The sequence below is a fragment of the Saimiri boliviensis genome, chromosome 3, assembly GCF_048565385.1.
Source record: "Saimiri boliviensis isolate mSaiBol1 chromosome 3, mSaiBol1.pri, whole genome shotgun sequence".
Taxonomy (NCBI): domain Eukaryota; kingdom Metazoa; phylum Chordata; class Mammalia; order Primates; family Cebidae; genus Saimiri; species Saimiri boliviensis.
In genome coordinates, this window is record NC_133451.1 from 25989094 (window position 1) to 26014762 (window position 25669).

Consider the following 25669-nt stretch of genomic DNA (forward strand, 5'->3'; position numbering starts at 1 on the left):
CTTTCTTTTTCTTCATTGATAATTGTGTCAGTTTATGGATTGAAAAGATTTGTGTTAGGCCAATAAGAAAATAAGCTCAGACAGGCAAGAAACTTGTTGATAGAATAATTCTCCATTGCTGGATGGCAGTGACTCACAGACATATCAGTAGCAATTTTTAAATCCTTAGAATTCATTTTCTATGATGAATTTGAGTGACAATCCTTGTTGAACAGTGTCAAACTTTGTGGAAGGGGATGAAGGCAGGATGGGAAAAACAGTAATGGAGGGGCAAGAAATTAGAGAAGGCCCAAGAGATTCCTTAACTTTTAAATTGGCTTATGCATTTGTTTAATTTCTGAATTATGGTATTATAAGCATATAGAATTCTAACATAATTATTTTCCCTGTTTTGACCAGTACCAAGTATTTTGTGGGAGACTTTTAATGATAGTACTACAGCTCTGCTGCAATGAATAATAATAGGTTTCTGTGTGCTAGCTGCATTCCCACTGATCCAGAGCCTGTGACCTTAGCAAAGGTAAGCATATCCCAGATTGCAGTGTGAGATAGTTGAAGATTGCTTTGGTAGTTGTCTAAATTTCTCTCATCTGTTTTTAATGAGCATGCTCAGCTGCATGAATCTGTTGATGAACTTAGACTGCATTATCTTTTAGACATGTAATTGGAAGCTTTTGAAGGAGGGAAGGTGAAGTTTTAAGTTAGTGAATATATGCTTTAGGACTGCGTCTGGATTCTTTGAGTGGTTTTCAAGAATGTCCAAAAGAGTAATCACTCTGGATTCTAATGAAACTGCAGTATATTAAGTATGGAGGCTGAATTTATCACAAAACTAAACGCTTAATAAATCCCTGTGCATAACTGATTGTTCAAAATGCTTTGTTGAGTGGCTTGAAATTATAGTAGATCTTCTTTTTTACTACAAAGCTTTATTTTAAAATTTGAGCAGTTTGTCTGTTTAAGTCTTTTTTTTTTTTTTTTTTAGTAGCAAGAGATGGAGACTCAAATTACCTCAAGTAATGAGAAGTTTATTATAAAAATACTTGATCACCAATGGTTTGATTGATTCCAAGTTACAAAAATCAGACTCACCTGCTTTATCTATTTATATATAACAAAAAATTTATATGGTGATCCCAGCACTTTGGGAGGTCTAGGCAGGCAGATCACTTGAGGTCAGGAGTTTGAGACCAGCCTGGCCAACATGATGAAACCCCATCTCTACTGAAAATACAAAAATTAGCCAGGTGTGGTGGTGTGCACCTGTAATTCCAGCTACTCGGGAGGCTGAGGCACAAGGATTGCTTGAATCTGGGATGCAGAGGTTGCAGTGAGCTGAGATCACAGCACTGCACTCCAGCCTGGGTGACAATGAAACTCTGTCTCACAAAATAAAAATTATTCATCCTGTGAAACAGGACAGGCATTGTTCTAGGCTTTAGGGGATAGAGCATTGAATAAAATAGATGTTCTGCCCTTCGGAGGTAACACTCTTTTAAAGAGACAGTGAACAAGTTTGCATGTATGTATGTGTGTACCTAAATATATACTCACACAACTGCTGGTACAGGTAATTTATGTGAAAAGTAAATAGGGTAACAGTATAGTTAGTGAGCAGATGGAACAAGGGCTAGTTAGATAATATGGTCAAGGAAGGACTCCCCCAAGAAGAGGTTTTTGGCTATAGATCTGAGTGGCACTAGAGAGTGAGCCCAGGGGACAGTCTGAGTGAAGTATATTCCAGGTTTAGGGACCAGCCAGGCCAAGGCTTATGGCTGGCATGAACTTAAAGTGTTTAGGAGACTGTTAGAAGGATCGTGTAGCTAGAAGGTAGTAAGGAATGGGTAGAGTTGTGGAGATGAATTAGATCAGGGAGATAGACAGGGCTAGATCGCATAAGACCAGGTAGGACCAATAAGGAATATGAGATTTATTGTAAGGATAATGTAAGTATATTGCAAGTATGACTCCGTTTCAGAGTTTTGAGCAAAGTAGTAATGTGATTTATCTTTCAAAGTGATTGTTATAGTTACTGTGAATATTAGACTCTTGAGGAGAAGGGGTCAGGAGTAGAAGTAGGAGACCTGTTGGGGCTCCGCAGTGAACTGGTGAGAGGTGCTGGTAATCTGGTGAGAAGTACGTGGCTGGGAAGTCTGATTCATGATAGATTTTGAAGAAATAGCTGGCAGGATTTGCTGTGGAATTGAATTCAGTATACTGGTGGGAGACAGGGACAGGAATAAAAGTTGATTTTATGTGGTATTGTAATTTCTTGGGAATAGGGATAATTAGGGATAAAAACCAGAAATCTGAACAGGCTCAGGTTCAGATCCCCCTACTAATGGGGGAAAACACTGAAAAGTACTGGTTGAGATCATGATGCAAAGAGTGAAGGACTGAGTGCTGTGAGGTCAAGAAGTAGAGAAAGACCCTGGAGAGAAGGCTGGGAAGAAATGGCCGGTGAGACAGGAGGAGAACCAGGAGAATGTGGGGACCTAGATACTTAGTGAAGAAAGCATTTTAAGAAAAAGGGAAAAGCAATGTCAGATGCTCCAGAAATCTGATTAAGATGACAACAGAGACTTCACCATTGAATTGGCAAGGTCTAAGTTAAGGTTGTTAATCTTAACAGAGACAGAGTCACTGTAGGGCTAGAAGTAAAAGTCTAATTGGAGTGGATTAAACAGGAAGTAAAGACAATAAATATTGTTAACTTTAAAAAGAAAGAGTCAAAAAATGGGACTCTTGATACATGAAGGGAGATAATAATGTGAAGGATTTTTTTTAAATGATAGATTTCAATCATATATACATATACACATATATGTGTGTATATATATATGTATGTATATATATATGTATAAATCATATATTAATATGGAATGAGCCAGTTAAAAAACAATTGATACAGGAGAAGATTAAACTACCTTAATTTAAAAACTATTCCTATTTAATAGGAGAGTGCTGATGTATAGTCAGGGGCTTAATCCGTAATCCACCCTGGGCCAGGTCCCATGCTTCTCTGTTTCTTTCTGGAGTTTGATGTTATTTTCTTCTCCTGTGTTTCCTAGAGGCTAGTTCTGTGGCTGGTGGCAATTGTAGGCTTATGCTTTCCTAGGATCATGGCTAAAGAGAACTAGGAATCTTCCCTGCCCGCTGTAGTTAGAGAAATGCCAGAAAGTAACTGGCTTAGGTCATGTGGCCAAATCTAGATCTGTTGCTTTGACCTCCAAAATGGGGTCCTATGATTACTTCTTTCTCCATCTGCCTCCCCCAGGTGATTAGGAGTCTTGTCTCCAAAGAAGGAAGAGAGAGAAGGAGTAACCTAGCAGTCAGCCAGTACAGATTGATGACCAAGAATCACTAGACTTTGAGAAGAGCAGGTAGAAGAAAACTTTTAGAAGAAAACTTTGAAAGGACCCAGGTTGGGTGGGTGGTATCTGGCAGCATGGGGCATGTGATATTAAATATAACTCCTTCAGAACATCTGTAAGTTCCTGAAACTTCGAGTTCAAAACTTTTGGACTACAAATGGATTTTCTTAAAGGCTTCTTGGCCTCACTCTGAATTTTACAGTAATTGAGTGTATCATTTCCTAAATAGAGATATTTTATTAAATCCCGTTTAGGTATTTTGATGAAATGAGTTAATATAACTCTCACCACTGGAAACTTCCAAAATCTTCCTGGCTATTACAGGTTTTCTCTACTGCCTGGTGCTTTTTACTTTGAAACCCTGGCTGAGTTTAGCTAGAATCTCCAAACATGTCTACACTGTTAAAGATGAAACATAAGTATTTTAAAAAGTATCATTGGAGGAGGAGAAAAGTGAATTTAAGACAGCAAAAAGTAGACGCTGTCTGTGATGAGTTAGTTTGGAAACCTTGAGAAAGAGAAGCTTTCTGAATACCTGTAAATTTGAGGAGTAGATGATTCTTGACGCATGACCTAACTGCCCTCAAAAGACAAATAGTATTTGTCACACTGTAGTAATATCCAAGAATACCAACTACTGTTATACTTTATTATAAAGCTTAAGAATGTGGAAGGATTTTGCAGTGCCATGTCTTCATACTGTACTAGAGTTCTTGTTGTTTGGGTTACTGGTGAATTTTTGCCAAATTACATTAGATAATGTATTTAAATGAGTATATTTAGATATACTCATTTAAAGTAAGTGTAATTAAAACATATAAAGGCATCCATACAATTATCTAGGAGGGTATGTCTTTATGGAATTATGAAGAGTTTTATTAAATTATAAGTAGTTACAGGTAATAATTTGCTATTACGAAATACAGGAAAAGCAATACTTTTATATGACTTCAGCTGCTATAAGAAATGGTAGTTTTATAGTTTATGGTACTGTCTTCATTGTCTATATTTGTTAATGAAAGATTTGGGTAGTATGTTTTTGAAAAATCATTTGATGTTATTATGAACATTTTGCATTTTTTTTTTTCTTTTTTATTTTATTTTTATAGAGGTGTGGGTCTTGCTATGTTGACCAGGCTGGTCTTGAACTCCTGGCCTCAAGCAATCCTCCCATCTTGGCCTCCCAAAGTGTTAGGGTTACAGGTATGAGCCACTGGGCCCAGTCTCACTTTTCTTTAAATTAATAGAATGCAAAGAACAGAATTTTCCAAATGGGTACAGTATTTAGTGTAGACCAAAGGTATGTATAAATTACAAATAGGTCTTATATTTGTCTTCTAGAATACAAGCATTTGTTTATTTTGCAAGTAAATTATTTAGGCAGGATTTAGAGATTATTTCTTGTTTGTCAGCACTTCCATTAAAACAAATGATCATTACTTTATAGATAATAAAGTATTTTGTTTGCATGTAACATCTAATATAAGAAAGAGAAATTTATAATTTAAAAAGGACTCTGAATTTAATTATTTGATAAAAACTTGCTGGTTTGTCTGCAACACTGTTAAACCAGAGTAAGCAGAATACTTTCTTCCTCATTGGCATAGCTGGAAGCCTGAAAAAAAAAAAAAAAAAAAAAAAAAAAAGAGTTAAAACAAGATCATGCCTCTGGATCTGGGAAATAAATAAATTGACAGAGAACAATGAATTAACCAAGGAATAGAAATGGGAATTATTGAATAGACAATTAGAAAAGAAAAATAATCTGAAACAGGTTGAGGGAAGATTGTTGTAAACCCATAAAAGTTGAGAAATAGAAAAGTAATTTAATGTAGTGTTTTAGTAATTTAATGTAATCACTGTGTTTCTAAAAAGACTACTAAAATTTTCAGTTATTCCAAATGCAAGCAAAAAAGAATCAGTTTTCCTTTAAAGGCTAGTTTTCAAAAAGTATCATAAATACTTTTATAGTGCTTTATTAATTTTTTGCTACATAAAAGTATATTCTGTAGATAGACATCTTAAATCCATATTAGAAGCTTTTCAATTTTGTAGGTTTAGGAGCTTACATGTTAGAAGACTGACTTCTAATATTGTGGATAAGAAGCCCTTCCTTACTTTCTGGCACGAAAAGATGTTTGAACTAAATGAATATCCAGCACCAAGTAAACTTATGGATTCTGAGGTCTCTTAAATACGAATACCTAGAGAAACCTCAAGGTATAGCCATTCTTACCCATATAGACAAAATCCAAAAGTGAGTAATATACAGCTTGACTGCCTGTATTCAAGTCTCTACATAATACTAACTAGATTTGTGACATTGGACAAATAACTTGATCTGTCTGTCCCTAACCTTTCCCTGTTTTTAAAATCTTGCTAATAATGGTACCCCCCACCTTAGACGGTTGTGTTGAGGATTAAATGAGGATTATACTTGTCAACAAGTATATAGAGTTTAGAACAGTATTTGATAGCTAATAATGCCTAGTGTTTGAATTTATCCATACTTTCTTGGAGAAAATCACAACCTACAAAGTAATGGAGAAGCTAGCAATTTATCTACCTGCATAATTGAAGAGGAATTGAAAGATTTCTTTTTACAAATTTAATTTCTTAATTAAAAGTGATTTCAAATTTAGAGAAAAGTTACAGGACCAGAGCTAAGAACTGCCATATGCACTTTGTCCAGACACCCTCCCTTTCTATTCCAGTGCTGCCATTTTCCCTAATGCCTTTTATAGCCAGAGGATGCAGGATGATCCATTGTACCCAGTTGTCCTGTCTCTGTAGTTCTCTTCAAACTGGAACAATTCCAGAATACTGCCTGGATTTTCATGAAGTTGGCCAGTATTCTTGAAAAACATCATTTTTGTAGTAAATAACTAAATTAGGGTTTGTTTGATATTTTTACATTGTTAGACCCAGTTTATGCATTTTGGACTGGACTCTCACAGGAGTGATTCTTTTTATTGTATCATTTTGGGTGGCACTTGGTTTCATTTGCCTTATTACCAATGGTGTTATCTTTGTCATTTGATGAAGGTAGTGTCTGCTGTGTTTCCGTAACTATAAAGGTATTTCCCCCCACACCCAACAAATGTGTGATTAATACGTTTTATTTTTGTGGAGCGAACTTGAAGACTATTTAAAATAGAATTCCTTATTTCACTTTTTAGTTTTAGCATCTATAAATGTTTTTTGCCTGACTTAATTATTACTCAGATTGTTATAAAATGGTAACTTTTCGAATTCCATCATTCCTTCTATTTATTAGTTGGCATTCTATAAGGAAGAGATTTGAACAGAGTGCACTGTGAAGATGATGGGAGATAATCAAGACATTATTTTGAAACTAGGAATCGGAGAAAGACTGGTTTTCAAAATCTTATGACTGCTTTGAAGATTGATCTTCTGCATTTATTCCTTTATATCCTGTTTTATTCAGTCAGTTGTTACTATTTTGATGCTCAAATTGTCTCAAATTTAGTTAATGGGAGGCCTTTCTAACTGGCTTCTATCTTTTCATATTCTCTCTAACTGGCCTCTATATCCTTTTAAATATCCTTTTCTAACTGGCTTCTGTATCCTTGTATATTCTTTTATAAGGACAAAGGATATCTTTTATTCTTTTATATAGCCTTCTATATCCATCATTTTTTGAAATCTTCCCTACTTTTTGGCACAAAAAGGTGTTCCAGCCTCATTGTGTTATTTCTTAGCCTCAATCCTGGAAACAGTCATTTCTCCAAGGAAATGGTTATTTTTAGTTGAAGCAGTGTTTAGAAACCAAGATTTGTGCACTAGGTATATTCGTTGCTACTGAGATATTGTTCCCAGACCTCAGTGGACAGAGTTAAGAAATATGCACACACCTTATATTTCTTTTCTTTTTTCTTTTTCTTTTGTATTGAAAACAATAAATTCACACTGATATCTGTAAAGTCCAATTTCAGTCCAACACTATTGGGTTAATCCTAGCTTGACCCTTTTTTCTGTATGTAGTTCCCTTCACTGACAGTGAAAATTGGGCTCTGTTATCTTAATACGTTTACTTATTTGCTCAATCTCTCTGTATATAGCCAGGGTCCTGACCTCACTGGGCTGCTACCTCACTCAGGAGCCTGCCTTGTGTGGTTCTCTGCCTTCACAAGGCTGCGACTCTGTTGTCCATATTATATAGACACTGGCTACTGTTGGTCTGTGTCATCCCCATGTGGGACCAAATTACTTCTGGGCAATTGAAAGATACTGAAATGAATTTGAAAGCTGAATGAAAAAAACTTGGTAGAAAAAAATCTGAATGAACACTATCTAGTGAGTTGGTGTAAATGAGATCATCTTTGTGAGTTTATTTTGATTACTGAAGCACATTATTAATATTTTGCCTTTCTCATGTAATTCTCTGGCTGTTGACAAAGGTCTCTTTTGAATGGGACATCTATTTAGTAATTTGCTCCTTTAACCATTGTGTCAGTACTACAGTTAAACTTTTCCTAAAAGTTATTTTTGCCACTAATAATATTAGTTAAACCACTATTATGTATACCAGCTGTAGCCCAAGTTGGAAAATGTTATGTACTAGGTAAATGTAGCTAATAGTGCTTATGAATTATTAGATTTTAAAATTCTAAATGCACTAGGAAAAATCATATGTAATTGACAATCAAACAGAAATATCTGAGTAAAATTTCCTTGAAAGTATTTCTACCATTGGAATTGGCAAATTTTTCTGTTCTTGAAGAAACCAAGTCTTACAAGTTTTGAATGTGTCTTCTTAGCTGGAGGTTGTTTGGCAACTAGCATTTGAAGCTCAATTTTTAGCTGGCCTTTAATATAATAAAGAAGGTATTTATTAATTAGGCTTTTGTATTCATTTTTTGTTGAACTCCCTCTAAAAGTTAATGCATTTTATTACATCATGCTTTCTGGTAGTCTCAGTAATAATTTCTTGACTCTGCTGTTTTATTTATTTAATCCAGTGCCCAAAGTAATTACTGTGCGGTCAGTAAATATTTGCTGGATGAAGGAATTCCAAGTTGTCTACAGAAAATCTTTTGAAGAAACTTTTAAATTCTAAAAGGAAAAAAAGTGTTAATAGCAGAAAATTAAAACAAACAGTTGTAAAGCTATAACTGAAAATTTTCCTTATTGTTATACTTTGGAAAATAGTATCCTCTTCATTTTATGAAGCGTAGTTATACTTTTGAAAGTTTGTTGTTTTATCTAAAAATGATTCTAAAAAGAATCAATGAAAGTGACATTTTCCTTGGCAGTCTTGGTTAACAGAATCATGTTGTCATCCATTCACTCATCCAGTGAATACTAACTGAGGTCCCACTGCATATCTGCCATTCCACGTTTGTTAGGTGCCTGCTGTATTTTTGACATTGTACAACATGTAAGGGAATGCAGAATGAAGAATAAACACTGTCTGCCCTTAAAGAACTTAATTTCATTTGACAGGAAATACTCTTTTTTTTTTCTCTCTCAGATCAGTATTTAAAAAAAAAGAAAAGAAAAAGAAAGCTGAGTATAAAGTGATAAATATTTTCAGTGACACCCATAATGAGTTGTTAAGGAAAACTTGATTAAACATTTATTTAGTTCTTTTATGGCCATTGAGTCCACTGCTTTTGTTGAATCATTTATAAAGAAAGCATATTCCTTGAATTTCCTTGAATATACAACCCTTCTGATTCCATATTTATTGTATGATGATGATAATTTACCTTTTATAAAGGACACTCATAAGAGTTGTTTTCACATACATTTGGTCCGTTAATCTTCAGGACAGCCGTATGATTTGGGGACCCATCATTTCTCCAGTTTTTAAAAAATTTTTAATTTTTTGGAGATGGAGTTTCACACACTCTGTTGCCCAGGCTGGAGTTCAGTGGTGCAATCTTGGCTTACTGCAACCTCCGCATCCCAGGCTCAAGTGATTCTCCTGATTCAGTCTCCTGAGTAGCTGCTGTTACAGGTGCATGCCACCACACCCAACTAATTTTTCTTTGTATTTTTAGTAGAGATGGGGTTTCACCATGTTGGCCTGGCTGGTCTTGAACTCCTGGCCTCAAGTGATCTGCCTGCCTCTGCCTCCCAAAGTGCTAGGATTACCAACCTGAGCCACTACACCCACCCTTCAATTTCTACTTTTAATGTATATCTTTGTTATTTCTCACCATCTTCATGGAACTAGGTATTGATAGTAGACTTAGTTTTATTGATAATAAGATTGCAATTTATAATAAAAAAGGTAATAAAGCCCTCCCTTAGTGTTCCCTGTGAGAAGAAAACACCTTGGTAATTTTTAAGTTCTGAGTGTTCAAACATTTGCCAGCATTTACCTAGTGTCTCTAAAAATTACGTGTAATTCTTGCATAATTAAAGAAAAGGAGCTCATGAGCAAAAGTATGTATTTCTCTTTGGTACAACCAATATCTGAACTCAAGTTCAGGGTGTGGCTTTAGGTATCCAAATATAGCATGTTGCAGGAATTTAGTCCATGTTACAAAGACATGCCCTGCTGACCACTGTTCAAATGAGGAGCTCATATTCTGGCACTGTTCTAAACATAAGCCTGTCTTGACTGGGCTGAGCAGCTGAGCATCTAAAGTCTCGTTCAGAAGTGACACCAGAAAGTCTATGAAACCAGTTGAGTTTGGATGAACTGTGAAAGGCCTCACACTTACTCAACTTTTACATTTGAAAAGTTATTTTCTTTTTATTAGTTAAAAAATTGTTTTTAAATCCCTGCAATATTGAACCTTAGGTTAATTGAGTTTTCCTATGATAAGTTATGTGTATCAGTGTAAAGAGAAACTGAGATTTTTGTAACTTGAAAAACTCAGTTGAAGTTGGATTTAAAAGTAGTGAATACTAGTGTATACCTGTGTTGTTTTAGAATATGATATTTTATATAAACATTCCAATAACATGAATATTTTTCAAACTGCTAATAAGTTTTTAGCTTCTATAAACATTTCACATAGCCAACTTTAAATATAGTTACTTTTATTAATAATGTTTAGTCTTTCTTCTCCCTGACCCTTTTGCCAAACCTTTTGGTACATATAAAGATGTCTTCATGCTTTAAGAGAAGGCAGTATGTGTTTGTAACACATACTGTTTGCAACAGTCTGTACTGTTATTAGTTTTTTTTTTTTTTTTTTTGGAAGACAGAGTATTGCTCTATCACCAGGCTGGAGTGCAGTGGCATGATCCCGGCTCACTGCAACTTCTGTTTTCAGGTTTCAAGCAATTCTCCTGCCTCAGCCTCCCAAGTAGCTGGGACTATAGACAGACACCACCACGCCCGGCCAATTTTTTGTGTTTTTAGTAGAGACAACGTTTCACCATGTTGGCCAGGATGGTTTCAATCTCTTGACCTTGTGATCCGCCTGCCTCGGCCTCCCACAGTGCTGGGATTACAGGTGTGAGCTACCATGACCAGCCCTGTACTGTTTTTAACTCTACTCTCCTATCTCAGGATATCAGAAGTTGATTTCTCTAACATATATTAATTTTCCCAAAGAAACTTTTATGCCAGTTGCTTTTTTTAATTAAAAAAAAAATCTTTTAACAAGCCAGTTGCATTCTTAACGTTAAGAAAGATATTACAAATGTTTTTAAATTATAAATTTAGAATATAGCAGTTTTTAAAAAGTAGTATGAAAGCTATTAAATGAAAAGCAGGCCAGGCACGGTAGCTCAGTCCTGTAGTCCCAGCACTTTGGGAGGCTAAGGTGGGTGGATTACCTGAGATTGGGAGTTCGAGACCAGCCTGACCAACATGGAGAAACCCCATCTCTACTAAAAATACAAAATTAGCCAGGTGTTGTGGCGCATGCCTGTAATCCCAGCTACTCAGGAGGCTGAGGCAGGAGAAACACTTTAACCTAGGAGGCAGAGGTTGCAGTGAGCTGAGATGGTGCCATTGCACTCCAACCTGGGCAACAAGAGTAAAACTCGTATCTCAGAAAAAAAAAAAGAAAAGAAAAAAGAAAGAAAAGCAGAATAAATGTAATGTGTATGTTTGTTATATCCAAGATCTGCCACAGCTGATGGTGAATTCAGCTGTATCTTGAGGTTTGAGGTTTTCTCAGAACTCAGGAAATGGTTAAGAGTTCAGCCTTAAACTCCGTGGACATAGTTCTAAATCCTATTTCCACTACTTACTTGGTGTGTGAATTTGAACAAGTGGCTTAAACTCTCTGAGCTTCAGCTTACTGATCTATAAACCAAGGATTATAATACTATATCTGATACCTGCTTCATAGGGTTTTTGAGTTTCATGAGATAATATATGTAAAGCATATAGCACAGTTACTGGAAATTGCCAAATGCTCACAAAATGTTCAGTAGTACTATTATTAACATGTCTCTACATACACAAAAATGCTTTATTATTAGAAGTTAGTTTTTTCCCCCACAGTATTTAGGTGATTTCACAGATCATCTTTAAAGATATTTTGGATAGTATGTACTTATGTTAAACATAACAAATAAAAAGTTGTATGGTAGTACTTCGCTAGGCTGTTTTGTATTTTTAGGCTTGTAACTTAATACAGACATATGGCTAAGTGCTCTGGGTGCATTAGTGTTATAAGATTGCCTTTTATAGATGAAAGGAAGAAGTAAATATATGTATTTTAATCTTTTAAAGTTTATCTTTTTTTTTTTTTTTTGAGACGGAGTTTCTCCCTTATTGCCCAGGCTGGAGTGCAATGGCATGATCTCGGATAACCGCCACCTCCGCCTGCGGGGTTCAAGTGAATCTTCTGCCTTAGCCTCCGGAATAGCTGGGACTACAGGTGCCTGCCACCACGCCCTGCTAATTTTTGTATTTTTAGTAGAGACGGGGTTTCACTATGTTGGCCAGGCTGGTCTCGAACTCCTGACCTTGTGATCTGCCTGAAAGTTTATCTTTTATACTGATTTGTTTACATCAGGTTTGCTTAAAGCAAGGCACACCAACTGTCTTCTGAAACCACTGTCAACCACACAACTTTAAATTGTTACCTCACTTCATTATAGTCTTTTTGGTTCTCTGGAGCCTAGGATTCACCACTGCTACTTTAAAGTGAGATATCAGGCAGACAGTATTGTTTATCTTTCACACAATTATGGGGTAGCCAATAGATAATTAAAAACAAAACAGGTTATTTAAGGAAGAAAAAATGGTAGTTAGACTATTCAGCTAATACTTAAATGGCAACTTGATGTGTTTTTGACAGTCCTTGTCTTATAGCAGCTTGCAATATAGTAGGAACATAAGATTAAAACAAATAGTTGCAAAGTAAGGCAGCCCATATGATGTGCCATTTGATATAAATAGTTAAGCACTATAGCAATTCAGGTGAGGAAGAGATTGCTTTCAGCTAGAGTATTTCATCTACTTATCACCTAGTTGTACAACTAGGATGTACCTGTGCATGCCTTGTGTCTTTTTTGGAAGGTGACATCAGCTGGATGGCCACAGCCAGTTGCCTTTCTTCTCTATTGGTGGCTATTTTCAGCCCTTACAATCCCTTCATTTTCCCCATGATTAGGACCCCACTGCTGTCAAAAAGCTTTCTGCTCTTAGGCACAGTTTTCATCCTTTTTAAAGTGCTGATCCAAAATAGTGACATGGTGGTGGGACTAAAAGTAGCAAGTAGATGGAGGGGGAAGAAAGGGAAACTGTTTGGGTGCAGAATCAGGAACCTCATTCTCTGTTGTAGAAGTTGCCCTTTTGACAGCAGCATGGGTGAGGAGTAGTGAAAAGGTGAACCCTCTGTTCCTGTGAAAATCCACAAAAGTATGGTCCTGTCCTTCTTACATTCTTCCTCCCCAAACCCTCTCATCTCTTGGAATTTTGGTTCCACACACCTTCCTGTCCCCACTCTCACATCCCCCACCATCTCCTTTGTTCCAGAGCCGTGCTGCAGTTCTGAATTTCCTGGCTGTTTGAAATCTTGTCTTTCAGGCTATTAGAGCCCCTCTTGCAAGTTGTAGGAATCACCTCCATGATGAAGAATTGACATAGCTCCATTGAGCTTTTCTGTTACTCCCTCTGAGCCTTTAGTAGACCCCAATGTATACCTGATGTCTAGGAGAATCCTGAGTCCATTAATGTAATTGCCTGTGGCAGATTGCTCGTATATAACATTTAGCTTTCGTATTACTATTAGCACTACATGTCTGAAAAGTTTTAACATTACGTAATGTTTTAACATTGCAAACACAATGTTTTAACATTACAACTCTAAAAACAGGTATGGTCTGAAACTTGGTTTGACCATTTGCTAATCTTTTATACCTAATTAAGAACCTTGCCTCCATAAACTACTTTTAGATTCAATGTAATGATAAAAATATCTACTTAGAAGGGTTATTGCAAGGATCATTTGAAATAATGCTTGCAAATCTCCTGGTATTTAATGAACACTTAATAAATGTTGGTAGTTTTCATGGCTATCCTGAAAGTTCTTAGGGCTATTCTTTCCCTCTCAGTATTCTGTAATCTCCTGTTCTAGGCTAACACTTTAGTTAACAATGTTTTATTAATACTAACTCTTATTTGTTATAATGGAATCATAGAAACAGTTTAAATTTTAAAAAAAAAAAAAAAAAAGGTTTTTTTGGAGGGAGGACAGAGTCTTTCTCTGTATCCCAGGCTGGAGTGCAGTGGCGCAGTCTTGGCTCACTGCAACCTCTGCCTCCTGGGTTCAAGAGATTCTCCTACCTCAGTCTTCTGAGTAGCTGGGATTAAAGGCATGCACCACCACACCTGGCTAATTTTTGTGTTTATAGTAGAAATAGGGTTTTGCCACGTCGGCCAAGGTGGTCTCAAACTCCTGACCTCAGGTGTTCTGCCCGCCTTGGTCTCCCAAAGTGCTGGGATTACAGACAGCCACCACACCTGGCCTAGTTTAAATGAATTTTAAAGGTGGTCTACATCAGTTTTATTATTTGACATGTTAAAATGCAAGGACTGTTCAACACACAAATCAATAAATGTGCTACATCACATCCATAGGTCAAAAACCATATGATCTTTTCAGTAGATGCTGAAAAAGCATTGCGTAAATTTAGCCTCCCTTCATGATAAAAACTTTGAAGGAGCATACCTCAACACAATGAAGGCCATATATGACAAGCCCAGAAGCTGTGTGTTTCATGCTGCGGGGAAAAATTGAAAGCCTTTCCATTAAGATCTGAAAGAAGACAAAGATGCCCACTTTCACCACTTTTATTCAGTGTAATACCAGAAATCGTAGCCAGAGCAATTAATCCTTGAACTGATAAATGAATTTAGTAAAGTTGCAGAATACAAAAATCATCCTACAAATCTCTATACATTAGCAGAGATCAATCTGAAAAAGAAATCAAGAAAGCAATCTTATTTACAATAGGTACCAAAAAATATACCTAGAAATAAATTTAACCAAGGAGGTGAAAAATCCTTGCAAGGAAAATTATGAAACACTGATTAAAGAAATTGAAGAGGACACACAAAAAAGGAAAGATATCTTATGCTCATGGATCGGAAGACTTCATCTCTTTAAAGTATCTTTACTACCTAAAGTGATCTACAGATTGAATATAATCCCTATCAAAATACCAATTATATTCTTCACAGAAATAGAAAAAAAAAACTAAAATTCATATGGAACCACCAAAGACCATGAATATTTAGAGCGTCTTGAGCAAAAAGAACAAAGCTGGAGGCATCACACTACCTGAATTCAAAGAATACTACAAAACAATAATAACCAAAAGATCATGGTACTGGTATAAAAACAAACATATATGCCAGTGGAACAGAATAGAGAACCCATAAATAAATCCATACACTTACAGCCAACTCATTTTCAACAAAGGCACCCAGAATGTACATTGGGGAAAGAATGGCCTCTTTAACAAATGGTGCTAGGAAAACTGGATATCTCTATGCAGAAGAATGAATCTAGATATTCACCATATACAAAAATGAACTAAAAATGGATTAAAGACTGAAATGTAAGATCTGGAACTACTAGAAACATAGGAAAGGCTGCAGGACATTGGTCTGGACAAAAAGTTTTTTGGGTTAAGACCTCAAAAGCATAGGCAACAAAAGCAAAAGCAGACAAATAGGATTGTATCAAGCTAAAAAGCTACTGCATGGCAAAGGAAACAATGAACAAAGTGAAGAGACAACCTATGAGATGAGAGAACATATTTGAAACTATCCTTCTGACAAGAGATAAATAACCAGAATATGTAAGAAACTCAAACAGCCCAACAGCAGAAAAACAAGTAAAAAATCGGCAAAGGACCTGAGTAGGCATAAAGATATATCAGTGGCCCACAGGTAGATGAAAAAATGTTCATTATCACTAATCATCAGGGAAATCCACATCAAAACTACAGTGAGTTATCACCACACCCCAGTTTGAATGGCTGTTATCAAAAAGATGAAAAATTACAAATGCCATCGAAGATGTGGAAAAAGGAGAAACTCTTATATATTGTTGGTGGGAATGTAAAGTATTACAGCTATTATGGAAAACAGTATGGAGGTTTCTCAAAAAAACTAAAAATAGAGCTAACATATGATTCAGCAGTCCCACTGCTGAATATATGTCTAAAAGAAAGGAAATCATTGTTTCAAATGATACCTGCCTTCTGATGTTTATTGCAGCACTATTCACAAAAGGCAAGATGTGGAACCAACCACAGTGTCCATCATCAGATTGATGGGAAAAGAAAATGTGATACATATACACAATGGAATATTATTCAGCCATAAAAAAAGAATAAAATCTGGTTATTTGCAGCAAAATGGAACTGAAGGTCATTATGTGAAGTGAAATAAACCAGGCACAGAAAGACAAATATCACATGTTCTCACTCTGATGTAGAAGCTAATAAAGTAGATTTTATGGAAGTCTATAGAGAGTAGAATGGTGGTTACCAAGGACTGGGAAGGGAAGAGGGGAATGAAGAGAAGTTGGTTAATGGGTACAAAAATTCAGTTAGGTGGAAGGAATAAGTTCTACGATTTGATAGTAAAGTAGGGAAATTAAAGTTAACAGTAATTTATTGTGTATTTTCAAATAGCTGGAAGAGAATTACAATGGTCCCAACACAGAGAAAAGATAAATGTTTGCGGTGATGGATATCCCAGTTACCTTGATTTGATCATCACACATTGTATATGTGTATCAAAGTATCTGTTTTCATTCTAGAGTTCTTTTTATTGGCCTTAGATTAAATTGCCAAAAATCGCTTTGAGACACTGATATATAGCACTGGCCACAGTTTCAAACAGAAACAATGTAAGTTAACATTTTAGAGACTGGCATTTCTGTAGCTCTGCAGATTGGGAAATAAGCCTTTAAAAGGAATGATGTATCTTGCTCTGCTTGCCCTCTGATGGAAGTGCAACAGTATGTATAAAAGACCAGTGAGAGGTAGGTAGTAAGGAACCAGATAATTCTTAAATGAGTTAACTCTTTTACCCTCAAGGATTTCTTAATGTAACCAGAAATCACTTGTACCACAAAAGCTATTGAAATTTTAAAAATGTTAAAAAAGAATTTCTTATACATACAAATTCTTGTTTGTGTCACCACTAAAATGTAAAAACAGATTTTCATAAGACTTACTAATTTAACATGTTCTACTTCATTCAGCAGCATCCAACAAATAATTTGTTGAGCACCTTTATACCAAGTGACATCCTGTTATTTGGTTAAGTAGAGTGATGAGTAGAAGACTTATGCTTTACTGAAATAAACAGTTGTTGAAGTAATAATCATACAAATAAGTAGTTATTTAAATGCTATGCATAAAAGCTAACAAGGGATTAATAATCAGAGGCTGGGTGCAGTGGCTTATGCCTGTAATCCCAGCACTTTGGGAGGCTGAGGAGTTCAAGAGGTCAGCCTGTGCAACATAGCAAGACCCCGTCTCTACCAAAAAAGGGGGAAAAAGGTTATATAGCAGTGTTGGGAAAGGCTCATTTGAGGAATTAAAGTTTTAACTGAGATATGAAGGTTTAATAAAACAAAAAGGAAGAGAGATAGAGAAAAGGAGCTTATAGTCGGCAAACAGCACATACAGAGGCCCTGAAGGACATGGTATGGTCTGTCCTAAGAATTGAAAGACAACTAGAGTATTGGAACAGAGAAGGCTAATAAAAAATGCAAGTCCTGGTCATGAGAAGAGAAGTGAGGGTGTTTACTAAGTATCACCAAGGAAACCACAGCAAAAGGAGAAGTGAACCTCCCCCCAAAATGAACTGTTCTGTTAGAATTTTGTTTTAAAGATTCGTTGTCAAGAACACTATGATTTTAAATTTGCTAGGTAGAGTATTACTAAGATTTGAGCAGTTTTAATATGTTCTTTTTTATTTGATTTTTCTTCCTTTCTATACTGGCTTATTCGGAATCGAAGGATGACTTTGATGTGTTTAGATCAGGAATTTTCACTGTTGAACAGTCATAGAAAGAGAGAATCTTATCTTGTTTTCTTGGCTGGGGATTTTGTGTGGGTGTGTGAGGTGCAGCTGCACCATGAGTTTCTTGGCAGCCAGGACAGGGCAATTCTCAATGCAGTTCATCTTGAATAGGAAAAAACTTAAGAGTAAAAAGGCTACTTTGAATGTACTAAATTCAGTGGAAAACACCCAGGGCCTGAACCTTCGGCTGACATCCTGTTATTTGGTTAAATGGGTATGGCAACCTCAGGCTCATGTCCAGGTTTTATGATAGGAACACATGAAGGGGAGAACAGTCAAAGCTTTGTTTCAATATAAAACTATCAATGACCACATCTAGTTTTTAAATGTTTTTGGTTTTTGTTTGTGGTTTATTTAAGCTTTTTCTTTAAAGAACACTTAATAAAAAAGGCAGATTGATGGAAACCTAGCTTTGCTCGCAAGTATGAATTCACAATGCTTATAGAAATATTTTTTCTGGATTTATTTATATACAGATGGATTCCCAGACCTGCTTTTATTACTCACATTTTCTTCACTCTCCTTTATCTGTAAGCATTGTGTTCCCCAAACCCTCAAATTAAATGCAGACAGTGTAGAACTTTGCATTTTTTCAGCACACTTGCATCTTTCTGTTTGCCTAAACTCATCATTACTCTTCATAAGCGGAAACCTCTGAACTGCTTCCAGTGCTTAACTGCTTGTTTATATCTTTACTGATATTTAGTATTATTACTTTCAGAGTAGTATAGAGGCGTGTTCTGTGCACGTTTGCCTGAGCTTAAATCCAGTCCTGCTTGTTGGTTCAATTCGCTTTTTAGTTTTTAATTTCCAAAATAAAGATAATTATGTTAGAATCTCCTAAGTTTTTTTTTTTTTTTCAAGACTTAAAGAAGAAAATGCATACAAAGGACTTACTTTAAAATAAGTATCTAGAAGAAGAGATGCTAGTTATCATTTTATTCTTGATTTAGGTCCAATCTCCTGGAATCTGTTAATAGCTGTCTTTTCTGGTTGATGTCATTCAGTCTGAAGATCACCTGTATGCTGATGACTTCCCACTAGCCTCTGTTCCTAACCTCACTTTTTCCTAAGCTCCAGATTTGCAGATTTGACTGCTACTGTATTACCTACACTTAAATGTCATGTACATACTTCAAACATAACATGTCTTAAAACAATTTTTGAGCTCTGTCACCTGGCCCTGCTCCTTTCCCCAAGCTGTTCCTCCACATTCATTTCTATCTCAGTTAATGGCAGCACCCTCTGTACTTTTGGCTTTCGTTTAACTGCCAGCCGCTGTCTATTTCATCAGCACATCTTAATAGCATTATCCCGAGAATATATCCTGAATCTGACTCCTTGCTGTCATCTTATCTACTACCACCGTAGGCTAAGACACTAACCCTTTCCTATCTAGGCAGTTATATAAGGAGTGGTCTCCTTATTTCTCCATATTTTACGATAAGGCTGGACCGTTTCCAGTCTTATTGTGAACAATCCATTCTCCATATTGAAGAACAATATTCTAAAAACAGATTATTCCTCTTTTTTAAAAAAATTGAAATTAGAAAACTATCCAGAGTTTTTGAAAGCCTTTCATGACCTAGCTCCTCTCTGACTTTCTGCCAGTTTCTCAAACACTACTAGTTCATTTCATTTGAAGCCTCTTTTTTTTTTTTTTTTTTTTTTTTTTTTTCTTTTAACTAGGCTTTTTCTCTCTTTGGGATATTTTTCACTCAGATCTTCACAATGTGGCTCCTTGCAGTTTTTAGGTCTCAGAGGTCAACTCCTTAGAGAGGCTTACCCTGACATCTTTCCTTCTTAAGTTGATCACTATCTGAAATTTCCCTTCCTCTTCTTTCTTGTTTCATTAAGTGCCCCTCCCTAAACCCAAAGTAATTTAAGTCCCATAAGGGCAAGGACTTTATCTGTTGTGTTCACTGTTGTATCCCCAGTGCTTAGAATGGAACCTGGTATTCATAATGTTTTCAGTATTACAGTATTGAAATGAAAGATTGAACAAATATGTATCTGGTAATTTTTCTACAACTAGAGAAGTGATAGATTATTTCGTCCTGCACAAACTTTGTATAGGTGTTTGTTTTAGAATTAATCATGCTAATCTTTGTCTTAATTGCTTTTATCTGTCTCTTCTGTTTTTGATTGTAAGCCTTTGTTCTCATAGAATGCTAGATACAATTTTAGTACTTACTGTTGATTAAATTGAAAATACAATCTAACATCATTATATTCTCTGAAATTATAGATATGTATTTCTTGAAAGTAGGTGTGTTTATTCGCATTCCCCTTTTATCTCCTACAGTTCATAATTGGACCCTTGAAGATACTCTTCAGTGGTTGATAGAGTTTGTTGAACTACCCCAATATGAGAAGAATTTTAGAGACAATAATGTCAAAGGAACGACACTTCCCAGGTGAATCTTTGTTATGCAAATGTATTTTCTGTTAGATGTCATTTTCTAGTACTGAATCTACAAGTTACTTCTGTATCTGAGGTCACAAAGGAAATACGTCTATTATTTAATCTTTTTAAAGTATGCATTTTCAAGTTTTAATCAATTTTTCTTGTCTAAATAATCAGGCTCTTGAAAAAAATTATTTCCAAGGAACGTAATTTGAGTATCAGAAGGTGATGCTCAAGTTAAAACAGAGTAGAACATTAAAATGAGATTAGAGTTTTTTGATTTATATATGTTGTCCTCGGTATGAGGAAAAGTATCAACTGTATCTGTAAATAACATGAAGGGTCAACTTTTGACCAACCTAAGAAAAAATTTTTCATTTGATACTGATTCATTTTTATGGACATACCTTCTTGAATGTATTAATGTTCATCTATTTCTTGTTACTTTTTAAATGATAATAACCACCTAATTATGGTGTCTATAAGTTATACCTGAATTTTTAAAATGAAACTAATAAAAATAAAATTTATGTTACATAGAAGTACTTTATATTATCTCATTTAACTCTCATGATTAAAATGAGGGTTAAATTTCCATCTTACAGGTTAAAAAAAAACCAAGTCACAGACAAGTTAAACCAGGCATCCCCAAACTACGGCCCACGGGCCGCATGTGGCCCCTGAGGCCATTTATCTGCACCCCCCCCCCCCCGCACTTCAGGAAGGGGCACCTCTTTCATTGGTGGTCAGTGAGAGGAGCACAGTATGTGGCAGCCCTCCAACCGTCTGAGGGAAAGTGAACTGGCCCCCTGTGTAAAAAGTTTGGGGACGCCTCAGTTAAACATTTTGCCCAAGGCAGCATTTAAACCTCGACAGATCTGATAGCAAAGTCCAGGTTGCCAGTTTTTCCCTTAGATGTCTGAATCCAGTTCTAAATTTTATTTTCTAAATTACATCTAAATTGTATCGTTTGCAAGTAGCATGCTAATCTTTGTCCTAATGCCTTTATCTGTCTCTTCTGTTTTTGATTGTAAGCTTTTCTTCTCATAGAGTACTAAATACAATTTTAGTACTTACTGTTGATTAAATTGAAAATGCAATCTAACATCATTATAGTCTCAAATTATAGAAAATGTTTATTTCTTGGAAGCAGGTGTCTTGCAAATAGCAAATGATACAATTATAATTTCTAATCATGATTTCTAATTGTATATAATATATACAGTAATAATTTCTAATTAATTAATAAACCTGAAGGATTTAAATGTCAAAATTTGCAGTGATTCTACCAGAACTTTTTACCCTTACAAGATTGCTTCTTAAGTTTTATTTTTCCTTGGATGATTTCGTACATCGAAAAAGACTCCAATCAGATTTTTACAATCTAATCATTATATGTAATGAAATATATACATTGTATCCCTAGTCAACTTCCTTACATGCCCTATTTAAATAAGTATCCTTTGTTGCTTTGTGGTTTGTAGTTGGATCAAGTTGGAAGTTTTCGAATCTCCCCTAAATGTATTCTGAATATCAACATTAGTATTTCTGATTTTATTATACACATGACTAGAATGATGAAATTATGGGAATAAGAGTCAATTTAGTAAGTACTACTGAATATATTTTATGTTCATGGTACAACTAGACACTAGAAAGAAGATAAACGTTAAATAAAGTGTAGTTCTTGCTTTTAATTAAAACAAGTTCCTAAGTTACAACAGAGTAGAACATTAAAATGAGATTTGAGTTTTTTCATTTATATATGTTGCTCTGAGTATGAAGAACAATAGGAATTTTCTTGTTGTCTTTCGAGAAATTTCTTTATATAACAACATGAAATAAAATAGGCTGATCTGTGTTTTGACAGTCAGTGTTGTAGCTACTTACTTCTTTTGGTTCAGTAAAGATTAATCAGAGATGCTTCCAATTCTGGTAAAATTGTGGAGACATCAGGTACTTGTCAAGATCAACTCCTTAAATACAGCACAGAAAATAATGTTTTATTATTTTATAAACATTATTATAATGCTTATTTAAAAATTTATAATGTTTTACTATAGAAAAACATTATAAATATAAAAGTTCAGTTCTCAGGTCAGCCCATTGGATTATTTTTTAGTGGAGGAGAAAAGGAAAACAGTAAACTCTTCCTTAAGCCCCTGTTATATGGTAATGAAATTAGATGAGTCAACTCGAAGGGGCAATATCAGTTAATTTCAATTATTATGTAAGTTCCAGAACTCTTTGTATGGTATCTGTAGACATGAGAGCTAGTTACAAGAATGTATAAGAAAACGTATTACATATTCTAGGTAGTTGGCCTACAACAGTTGATTACGATGTTTATTTTCTGTGACATTAAAACCCTTTACATCTGCTAAAGGTAGCCAAAACTATGTTAGTTTTTATGTTTGTTATAGCAGTTATCTTAAACCTTTTACTGTGTTTTCTATACTCTGTAATTTTTACTACCAAAGATTATACTAAGGCTCCTTTCACCTGTCACATACCATCTCATTTCTTTCAGGCCTACGTGGCCTTCCCTGACACCCTAACCCACTCAGGTGGAATCGTTTTTACCTCTGGACTCATATTGAACCTTGTATAAAATTCTGTTATATATTTTCTTTCTTACTGCATTTTCTTGTCTTAGTCTATTGATAGTGTTGCTGTTAATTCATGCATGCATCCATCCATCCATGCATTCATTTAGCTATTACACAAACGTTTCTCAAGCTTCTGCTTTTGGCAAGTACTGCATTAGGCTTTGGGGATACAGAGATAAGACATAGTCTTTGCCTTCATGCAGTTTGTTAAGTGTCATGTTAAAGGTGTAAGGGAAGCATTATAGGAAAGAGATTCTATTTCTATTGTAATAGAATGTTATTCTATTCTAACATTCCCTCTCTAAAATGCCTTCCGTTATCTGTGGTGAAGATAAAGGAAGGCATTTTAGAGAGGGAATGTTAGAATTCTTTGCTCTTTAAGGTTTTATAGAAGACTCACAGGAGTTCCTGTAATTTCTCCATTCTTAGAGAGTACTGATATCTTTCCACACAAAATGTTGTGTTTCAGAGTAGTTTTTGGAATCATACATATTTGGGTTCGAATCCTTACCTTACCTATTACTAATTATATCTAGGCAAGATACTCAACCTCTCACAAGTATCTTCACCTATAAAATGGAAATACTGTTACAAGGTTTTCTTGAGTATTAAGCCATTGGTACACAACCCAGCATGTATTATATGCTTGTTTTTATTGTCATGGTTACTAATTTTACCATTATTATTATACTTTGTGTAATAAAATCTTTACTAGCATCATACTTGGTTGTTAAGAAATCTTAATTGAGTACTGGGCTGCTTGTATTTACAGTCCATAATAAAGTAATTTTATTTTCTTATTTTACTTGTGCCCCCTACATGCTTTCTTCATAGCTAATAAAATGGTTTAGTACTACTTACTATATAAATCCCTCTACCTACCTACTTCAATCTGTGAAGGCTTCTGTTTCTCACTTGTGACTTCAGTGTTCTTTGTTTAATTTTTAAACAGTTTAAACATTAGAATGTAAAGGTATAGATTTTTTGATACTTTTAAAGAAAAGCAATGTGATCTAAATTGAAAACTTTTTAAAAGTCTGCTATAGATGTTAAAGTAAGTTACTTACAATTTTATTATCTTTTGTGAAAGGATAATAAATGCCAGAAGTAATTAATGATTATCAAATATTTTCAACTTTATAAATTTCTAAATCATAGTAAGTCATACCAGAAAGTAACCTTAGAAAACAGAAACTTTTCAATGTAGCTATTAAATGATTAACATACAGGAGTCTTTCTACAGCTAAGTTTGCATTGAAAAGGTTTTTGAAACATAAATTATTAAATCACACATGAATGAGCTCCAACAGTTACCATCAGTAGTATGTAAAGTATTAAATGTGTTGCTCAAATATTTAAATTTATATACTAGAAATATTTTTATTTAATATATATATGTATTTTTCAAATAAACAGGATAGCAGTGCACGAACCTTCATTTATGATCTCCCAGTTGAAAATCAGTGATCGGAGTCACAGACAAAAACTTCAGCTCAAGGCATTGGATGTGGTTTTGTTTGGACCTATAACACGTTAGTATTCTCTCTCACTCAGAAGATAATATAAAAGAATATTCTGATCATCTCTGTGTTATTTAAGGAAAAAAAAATAAGAAAGGTAGTAGGCATCTAAGAAGAGTCATCTATTAGCTGTGAAAGAAGTGTAGCACTATCTTAAAGATTTATAGAATCGGGTTTTCTGTCATTGAGTGTGAAATTTTTAAAGCTGGTTACTAATGTAAGAAGTTGTTAAAAAAAGAAAAACTATGCTTAGCTGTTAATTTAGAATTTTTAGATTTGAAACTGGAGTTTTGAAGTAGTTTTAATGTTGATGTTACTATAATTAGATATTCACTGAGGAATCTTTTAAAAAATAATACAATCTGACCATCGTGATGGCATGAAGCAATAGATCCTAACAATTTCACCAAATACCAAGAAAAGGATTTTTTAGGTATAGGTGGAAAGCAAAGACTCGCTTGAAGCTTTATAAAGTAACAGACTATACTGTCAGAAGCACAAAGTAGAAAATGTTATTTGATTGTTTTGAAGAGAAATATTTAAGAAAGTGTTACACAATATCTGTAAAGAAAACAAACCTTATGTTTATTTACTTTGACAGGAGTGTTTTTCCCCAGAAGAAGTGTTTAATATGTTTGTTTTATTTAATTTCAAATTTCAGAAAGCTTTGGGAGAAAGTGTTTGAAGAGTACACATTTTAAAAGAATTACGTTTTATTTTTTAAAAGGCAAAAAAGAATAATAAAATTAATATGAGAAAAATGGCTTCCACAAGTTATAAAGTAGGAAACTAATGTTTATTCTCCCTGGATTCTTGGAGTTAGGAGATTTTCAGGTTTCTGTGATACTGTCTTGGGAATGGCCCTTCTGAAAAAGGGTTACTAGAATTGGTTGAATAGATTTTATGACTTTACTGATGGTTCTTTTTTGGCTTGGGCTAAAAGAGCAGCTGGTGAAACAGCTGGAACTCCCCTTATGAGAGCTGGTGGAAATGCACTGTTGGTGGAAATTACAAACCCCAGGAAATAGAACACTACCGAAATGCCGAGCGTTCCATAGAGATGATGCCCTTTCCAACCTTTTCCTTATCCTCACTTCTAGACTGATTCCAATAGGGGATTGTCTTCTGTGGGATTCTGTCCAGCGTTTCTCATGTGAGTGGTTAGTGAAAATAGGAATTTTACAATCTCAAAGAAGATTGTAAACAAATATTTAAATAAACCAATTAAGAAGTTAATGATACATTACCTTTTAAATATGCTTTTCTTA

General features: G+C 34.9%; 1 protein-coding gene across 3 annotated transcripts in view; it reads left to right on the forward strand.

The window, feature by feature from the left end:
- Nucleotides 1-25669, forward strand: part of STIM2 (stromal interaction molecule 2) — a 153243-nt gene that overhangs the window by 101035 nt on the left and 26539 nt on the right. For all 3 annotated transcript variants that reach the window (XM_074395977.1, XM_039468489.2, XM_074395978.1), the window contains exons 4-5: nt 20171-20282; nt 24298-24413. In XM_074395977.1, coding sequence (XP_074252078.1) covers nt 20171-20282; nt 24298-24413 — 228 coding nt within the window. The remainder of the gene's footprint in view (nt 1-20170; nt 20283-24297; nt 24414-25669) is intronic.